General features: G+C 41.2%; 1 protein-coding gene across 1 annotated transcript in view; it reads left to right on the top strand.

Annotated features, from left to right (window-relative positions):
• Nucleotides 1-7,523: 7,523 nt before the first annotated feature.
• LOC111963490 (uncharacterized) overlaps nucleotides 7,524-9,036 on the top strand; it is a 17,994-nt gene continuing 16,481 nt past the window's right edge. The window contains exon 1 of the mRNA XM_023986965.3: nucleotides 7,524-8,011. Coding sequence (XP_023842733.1) covers nucleotides 7,965-8,011 — 47 coding nt within the window. The 5' untranslated portion in view covers nucleotides 7,524-7,964. The remainder of the gene's footprint in view (nucleotides 8,012-9,036) is intronic.

Genomic DNA, 9,036 nt, shown 5'->3' with positions numbered 1-9,036 from the left:
TAACCTGGTAAGCGCATGGCTCTTTCTGGTGGTGGGCAACAAATGGAATGCCTTTAAGTTGCCCTTGATTAAACATTCCATTTTGAATTACATGTATTGGAGAAAAACTGAATATCATTCATGGTTGTGAATCAGGTAGAGTAAACTGATAGTTCAGGGGTAGGCTATATGTTATTAATTGCAAAAGTGTATGCACTGTCACAGTCTTCATTAAAAGTTTAATCAAAACATGACAGGAATRACAGTTGAACTGCATTCCATGACTAACAACAAAAACAACTTTTCAGGTTCAACTTCGAGAAGCCATTCTACCCGGTTTGGCTGTTCCATAGAAAGCAGTAGTTATGGATKATATGTTACTTGTATTTCTCTTCTTGATCATTACTGAGTCATTATATTCACTCTCTTATGTAATGCTTAATAATGCCAGTCAGCCAGTCACAGAACTCGTGATTCCACGATCACCAAACCTTCAGGCAGCAGTATTCTCTTCCTGTTCTGAGTCCTGCTGCTGAGTGCATTCAATTGGCACCAAATGGAAGAAATGGGACTGAAACAGTGAGGGACTACCTGGACGTGTCCAATAAGAAAAGTGTATTTTCATCTGTTGCACAACATTTTAAAACATTTGCCATTGCACTGTAAAAAAATATATATATATTGATTCAATGTACAATTAATTGTAAGGTTACCAGCTGCAATAGGATTGTGAGTTTGGTCAACATTTTTAAACAACATTTTTGTTGAGCAAAATCACAATCCTATTGCAGCTGGTTGCCACAAATTTACCTTTTTTTTTATTTTACAGTGTGCATGCACTACTGAATACAATCCTGACCACAGGGTGACTCTGGGTGGGGCTTCAGGCTTGACTTTCCGCTGAACACACAGAAAAGAAGTACAGTCAGGAGTGGAAAGTTTAAGTTCAACACTAATAGTTTGGAATGGGAGTTGGCTATGAGAGTTTGAGGGATGTGAGCTGTTGATGTGATCTCTCTCTCTCTCTCTCTCTCTCTGTCTCTCTCTGTCTCTCTCTGTCTCTCTCTGTCTCTCTCTGTCTGTGCCTTCGTGACCAGATCAGCTGATGATGTGTGTGTGTATGCGTCACAGGAGGTTGGTGGAATCTTTTTTGGGGAGAACGGGCTCTCTCTAATGACTGGAGCAGAATAGGTGGAATGGTAACAAATACATCAAACACATGGTTTCCAGGTGCCACTCCATTTGATGCCACTCCATTTGCTTCGTTCCGGACATTATTATGAGCCCCTCCCCCTCACCAGCCTCCTGTGGTGTGCGTGCTCTTGATACCTTCCCCACACACTGTAACAATGGGAGTTAATACACTAAGTAGCTTTCATCGTCTGGCAGGGTCTCTGTTACTCCCCTATCATGGATTAGGGCAATATCTCAGGCTTAATTTACGGTGAGGTGTTCTATTTCTGTACAACTTGACTGTTAGGGCCGGGGGAAAATAGTGCACCTATGAGTTTGCTGTCTACAGAGTTGTTGCACAATCATAGTAGCGGGAAGTAGTTTGTGGGTGGGGGTGCTGTGTTTATTTTGCAGAAAGGGTGGGGATACGCTGAAGAAGTTTATATCAGTCTGCTAATACAGGACTAGTAAAGGCCCAGTGCATCACTTTTCTGCATTATTTAAAACTGAATGTATTTGAGTGTTTACCAACATTTGTAACTTGAGTCTGATAATTATCTGTACAAAACAGTTAATCTGATAATACCTGTGGAATATAAAAATACTTGCTTGATATAAGTTTTTCTTGAAATACTTTTCAAATACAATTTATTTCTATGTGAAAACTGAAATTATATATTCATTACTTTTTAKTAGACACTCTTATCCAGAACAGTTTACAGTAATGAGTGCAAAATGATTCATACTTTTTTGTACTGGTCACCTGTGGGAATCAAACCTACAACACTAGCGTTGCAAGCACCATGCTCTACCAACTGAGACACATCATCACATCATCATCACACCACATCACACCACATCACATCATATCACCACATCATCACATCATCACACCACATCACACCATATCAATATCACCACATCATCATCAAATCACATCAACCCATCACATCATCACATCACATCATCAAACCACATCACCACATCACATCATCACATCATCAAACCACATCACCACATCACATCATCAAATCAGCAATCATCACATTCATCACCACATCACACATCACATCATAACCACATCACACTCACATTCACCACATCATCACATCATCACCACATCACATCATCAAACCACATCACATCACCACATCATCACATCATCACATCATCACATCACCATATCACAGATCACATCATCACATCACAATAAGTATAGTATGTATAGTATGTCTCACACACTCTTTCCTATCTTTCACACTATCTTTCTTCTCTCATTTTCTCTCTGCCTTTGTATTCTGTTTCTGTGTGGATGTCTCAATAAAAAGAGTGTCAAAAGTCAAGGTCCCCCCTTTCTCTTCTCTCTCTCTCTCGCTCTCTCAAATCCACTGCCAGCAGGGGTCACACACTCCACTAACAGGAAGCACCTGCTTTGTTACGCTCGGTTGCTTTAGATAAACAAAAGAGGAAAAGCATTTGTGCAGATTTTGTCTAGATTTTCAGTGACTGCTCACTCAAAACAGCCAAAGTAATTGCACTGGCTGAAACTCCAATAAGTTCCATACAATTATCTATGAAGTTCAAATACAATACTTTATGGACAGGTTGTGAGAAGTAGGGGATTGAGTATGAGGAGTGGAGACTGGGTTAACCCGCATCCAAATGAAACTTACGGTGTGAAACGGAGAGAATAGAGTAAAATGGAACAATTCAGTGTGTGTGTTGGGGGGGGGGGTAAGAATGCCATTTGCAGTGTGCACTAACCAGACCACATTTATAGTACCCTACATTCCGGGTCTTGGTGTGAGGGGGGAGCTAAGGCTGGTCGAGCTCTGGTCTTGTTAAGCACCAAAGGGACTATAACTGGGGAGGAGGTTAACCAGTAAAAACACATTATTCTAACGTATGAACCAGTAGCCAAGACGTAAACACTGTAAAACACACATTATTCTACATATAACCCAGAGCAATGGTAACACTGTAAAACACACATTATTCTACATATGAACCAGAGCAAGACGATAACACTGTAAAAACACACATTGTTTCTTCATAATGAACCCAGATCAAGATGTAATTTATTTTTAGTCTCCAGACTCCTTCCAGAGAAAAAGAAGACTTGACGTTGAGGAACTACGTGTGCATGAGAGAGAGACAGAGAGAACTACCATGTGTGTTGTGTGTGCTGAGAGAGAGAAGAGAGAGAGAGAAAGAGGAGAGGGGAGGGGACAAAAAAAAAGAAAAGAGAGAGAGAGGAGAGAAAAAGAAGAAAATGAAAAACCAAGGGGAAAAGATGAAGATAAAGATGAGAAAGAGAGAGAGAGAGAAGAGAGAGAGAGAGAGAGAGAGAGAGAGAGAGAGAGAGAGAGAGAATGAGAGAGAGAGAGAGAGAGAGAAGAGAGAGAGGGAGAGAGAAAAGAGAGAAGAACTACTTGAGTGTGTGAGAGGAGAGCGAGAATACCAATGTGTGTGTGTGTGTGTGAGAGAGAGAATGGACAGAGATGAGAGAGAGAGAGAGAGAGAGAGAGAGAGAGAGAGAGAGAGAGAGAGAGAGAGAAGAACACTAGACAATATGGAACACAAAGCTTTTACTATCTCATCCTGGATAATAACATGATTCGAGGTCATCTGCCTTTGGCCTAAAGAGCAGGATCCCAGACTTCATCAAAGAAATTGGAAATATAGACATTGTCATCCTACAAGAAACATGGTATAAAGGAGACGGACCCACTGGTTGCCCTCTAGGTTACAGAGAGCTGGTAGTCCCATCCACCAAACTACCAGGTGAAACAGGGAAGCGTCTCAGGGGAATATGCTAATTCTGTATATAGCTAACCCACTCTATAAAATGAACATTTTACATCTGGCCAGAAATGAATAAGGAAATTATCTCAACAGAGAAAAATGTCTTCRTGTGTGCTACCTRTACCCCCCAAATAAAATCCCCATACTTTAACAATAACAGCTTCTCCATCCTAGAGGGGGAGATCAACAATTTCCAGGCCCAGGGACATGTACTAGTCTGTGGCAACCTAAATACCAGAACTGGACAAGAACCTGACACCATCAGCACACAGAGGGACAAACACCTACCTGGAGGTGACAGCATTCCCTCCCCCATATGCCCCCTAGACAAACTACAACCACATAACCAACAAAAACATGTCACAACTCCTGCAGCTCTGTCGGACGCTGGGTATGTACATAGTCAATGGWAGGCTTCGAGGGGACTCTTATGGTAGGTACACCTATAGCTCATCTCTTGGCAGTAGTACTGTAGACTACTTTATCACTGACCTCAACCCAGAGTCTCTTGGAGCGATCACAGGCAGTCGACTGACACCCCTATCAGATCACACCAAAATCACATTCTACTTGAACAGAGCTTTGCTCAATCATGAGCCATCAAAGCCAAAGGAACTGAATAAGATTAAGAAATGCTATAGATGGAAGGAAAGTAATGTGGAAATCTACAAAAAAATCTATTAGGCAACAACAAATTCAATCCCTTCTAGACAATTTCCTGGACAAAATGTTTCACTGTAATAGTGAAGGTGTAAACTTGSCAGTAGAAAACCTAAACAGTATATAAAAGATTTGTTTTTCAAGTCGACAATCTTAGAAAGATTAACAACAATGACAAATTGTTTGATGAAGAATGCAAAAACTTAAGAAAGAAATGGAGAAACCTATCCAACCAATAAAATAGAGACCCAGAAAACCTGAGCAAACACCTTGACTATGGTGAAAACAATACAGAAATACACTACGGAAAAAGAAGGAACAGCACGTCAGAAATCAGCTCAATGTAATTGAAGAATCCATAGAATCTAACCACTTCTGGGAAAACTGGAAAACTCTAAACAAACAACAACASGAAGAGTTATCTATCCAAAATGGAGATGTATGGATAAACCACTTCTCTAATCTTTTTGGCTCTATAACAAAGAACAAACAGCAAAAACATATACCTGATCAATTACAAATCTAAGAATCAACTATTAAAGACTACCAGAACCCACTGGATTCTCAAATTACATTGAATGAACCTCAGGACAAAATACAAACCCTCCAACCCAAAAAGGCCTGTGGGGTTGATGGCATCCTAAATGAAATGATAAAATATACAGATCACAAATTCCAATTGGCTATACTTRAACTCTTTAACATCATCCTCAGCTCTGGCATATTTCCCAATATTTGGAACCAAGGACTGATCACCCCAATCCACAAAAGTGGAGACAAATTTAACCCCAATATCTACTGTGGGATTTGCGTCAACAGCAACCTTGGGAAAATCCTCTGAATTATCATTAACATCAGACCCATACATTTCCTCAGTGAAAACAATGCACTCAGCAAATGTCAAATTGTCTTTTTACCAAATGATTGTACGACAGACCACGTGTTGACCTTGCACACCCTAATTGACAAACAAACAGACCAAAACAAAGTATTTTCATGGTTTGTTGATTTCCAAAAAGTTTGACACAATTTGGCATGAGGGCCTGATATATTGATGGAAAGTGGTGTTGGGTAAAAAATATACAACATTATAAAATCCATGTTCACAAGCAACAAGTGTGCGGTTAAAATTGGCTAAAAAACACACACCTTTCTTTCCACAGGGCCGTGGGGTGAGACAGGGACGTAGCTTAAACCCCATCCTCTTCAACATATATATCAATGAATTGGTGAGGGTACTAGAATGGTCTGCAGCACCCGGCCTCACCCTACTAGAATCTGAAGTCAAATGTCTACTGTTTGCTGATGATCTGGTGCTTCTGTCCCAAACCAAGGAGGGCCTACAGCAGCATCTAGATCTTCTGCACAGATTCTGTCATACCTGGGCCCTGACAGTAAGACAAAATTAATGATGTTCCAAAAAAGGTCAAGTTGCCAGGACCACGAAAACGAATTCCATCTAGACACAGTTGCCCTAGAGYACACAAAACAATATACATACCTCGGCCTAACATCAGCGCCACAGGTAACTTTCACAAAGCTGTGAACGATCTGAGARACAAGGCAAGGGCCTTCTACAACATCGAAAGGAACATAAAATTCTGGCAAAAATCAGCTATAGAACCCATTGCCCTATATGGTTGTGAGGTCTGGGGTCCGCTCACCAACCAATAATTCACAAAATGGGACAAACACCAAACTGAGACTCTGCATGCAGAATTCTGCAAAAAATATCCTCTGTGTACAGCGTAAAACAACAAATAATGCAGGCAAAGCACCCGCTAATGATCAAAATCCAGAAAAGAGACGTTAAATTCTACAACCACCTAAAAGAAAGCGATTCTCAAACCTTCCATAACAAAGCCATTACCTACAGAGAGATGAACCTGGAGAAGAGTCCAGCAAGCTGGTCTAGGGGCTCTGTTCACAAACACAAACAGACCCCACAGAGCCCCAGGACAGCAACACAATTAGACCAAACCAAATCATGAGAAAACAAAAAGATAATTACTTGACACATTGGAAAGAATTAAMAAAAAAACTGAGCAAACTAGAATGCTATTTGGCTCTAAACAGAGAGTACACAGTGGCAGAATACCTGACCACTGTGACTGACCCAAACTTAAGTAAAGCTTTGACTATATACAGAGTCAGTGAGCATAGCCTTGCTATTGAGAAAGGCCGCCGGAGGCAGACCTGGAGAGAAGACAAGCTATGTTCACACTGCCCACAAAATGAGGTGGAAACTGAGCTGCACTTCCTAACCTCCTGCCAAATGTATGACCATATTAGAGACACATCTTTCCCTCAGATTACACAGACCCACAAAGAATACGAAAAACAAACCCGATTTTGATAAACTCCCATATCTACTGGGTGAAATACCACAGTGTGCCATCACAGCAGCAATATTTGTGACCTGTTGCACAAGAAAAGGGCAACCAGTRAAGAACAAACACCATTGTAAATACAACCCATATTTATGTTTATTTATTTTCCCTTTTGTACTTTAACCATTTGCACATCGTTACAACACTGTATATATACATAATATTACATTTGAAATGTCTTTATTCTTTAAACTCTTCTGTGAGTGTAATGTTTACTGTTCATTTTTATTGTTTATTTCACTTTTGTATATTATCTACTTCACTTGCTTTGGCAATGTTAACATATGTTTCCCATGCCAATGAAGCCCCTTGAATTGAATTGAATTGAGAGAGAGAGAGAGAGACAGAGAGAATAACTAACAAGTGTGAGTGAGAGAGAGAAGTACTACCAAGTGAGTGAGAGAGAGAAAAGCACTGCCAAGTGTGTTAGAGAGAGAGAGAGAAAGAGAGAGAGAGAGAATAACTACCAAGTGTGTGTGTGAGAAAGAGCAGTGGGACAAGAAGAGGAGAAAGAGAGGGAGGGTCTAGATCTAGAACTGTTTTTTAGGAGATCTGTGATCTTCCTGGCAGACCTGAAGGCTAGCTGTGTGAAGGGGGGAGGAGTGGAGGAGAGGAGGGCGGCAGGCTGACCACASTGGTCTACCTCTTCCTGAAAGCAACGCCGCTCAGAGAGACAGGAAGTAGAGACACACAGAAAGAGGGGAGGGGGAAAGAAAGAGTCAGAGAGAGAGAGAATACTTTTTCTGTCACCAAACTTTTTGAAAACTAGAGTGTGAAAAATAAAGATAGAGAGGAACACAGTGTGAGATAGAAAAAGGAGATTGAGAACGGATCCAAGGACATGGAGGAGTTCTCAGCCTACCAACATGGATCGTTCCAGTGGAGTTGTGTGTAACTGACGGAGGGGGTTGCTTTGAAGACGGACTTTAGGAAAGAGTTTGGAGTCCGAACGACAGAATGATCAAAACAGCTGTTCTCTCTCAGGAGACCGGAGCATCTAMTGGGTATGAAGAAACAAACTCTGTTCCAACCATAGAAATATAATATCTAGAATGGGCTTAGAGCCTCTAACTGGTCCACGCCAGCGGTAGCAGAAAATGTTTTTGTATCTCAGATTGTTATGACAATTCTCACATAGAAACTTAATTGGGAGGAAGGATGTTTTACATGCTTTTTATATTTATATCACAAACCATTTGTGAGAAAATCCTTATGAAAGTGGCAATTTTAGGTCCTTTTTAGACGTGTCTCCTGTAAGACCCTATGATCTGTCAACCGTACATGATACAGACAACGTCTTGGAGTTCCCAGTTGAATATCGGGTTGCGTTTGTACGGGTGTCCAGGAGGCGTGTGATACTAATTGGTTCAATGTGTCGATCACGACGTCTTGTCTGGCCGGTATAGGGCCTATGTTTCCGCCAATTCAAAGAGTTGTGGTCTTGTAATCGTGATACGCGTTGAGATCTCGGGGTCTGACCGTCTTGATCCAGCACCGTTATTGTTTCTGATATTCACATGTTAACGGTAGTGTGCCACTACTTGCGTTTGATAACGGGTCTCGGCACAGAGCCCTGTAGTGTACCAAACATTAGGTGCTGCGTTAAGCTCATGGCTTCTGTGCACTTGTTCCTTCCGCATGACATAAGACTGTGACCCAGCCGGTGTATATCCAGGTGAAAGCTTTACAGGAGGGGCTGGTACCGGTACTATGCAGACTTGTGGTTATTTGGTAACTAATCCGGTTCCGCGTCAAAGGGATTTCAGAGGGTTTGTAAACGATTGAAGGGAGGATGGAATAGGTTACGTAGTATAGGAAGTTGGTTTATTTGTTAACGGGTTTTCCGAGACAGTATTGGCATACAAGTGGGATGGGTCTGGTACTAGTAGATAAGCTGGCTTCCAAGACGTTAGGTCTGTATCATGTAGGTTGACAGAACATAGGGTCTGGACAGTATAAATGAAACTCCAAGCCGTTGTTGTTTGTAGGTGTTAGAATATAGGGTCTGCAGTAATAATGGCTCCAGACG

The sequence above is a fragment of the Salvelinus sp. IW2-2015 genome, linkage group LG4q.2 (genome assembly GCF_002910315.2).
Source record: "Salvelinus sp. IW2-2015 linkage group LG4q.2, ASM291031v2, whole genome shotgun sequence".
In the NCBI taxonomy this organism is placed as follows: Eukaryota; Metazoa; Chordata; class Actinopteri; order Salmoniformes; family Salmonidae; genus Salvelinus; species Salvelinus sp. IW2-2015.
Note: the sequence above shows the minus strand (reverse complement) of the source record. Positions and strands in the feature narration are given on the sequence as shown.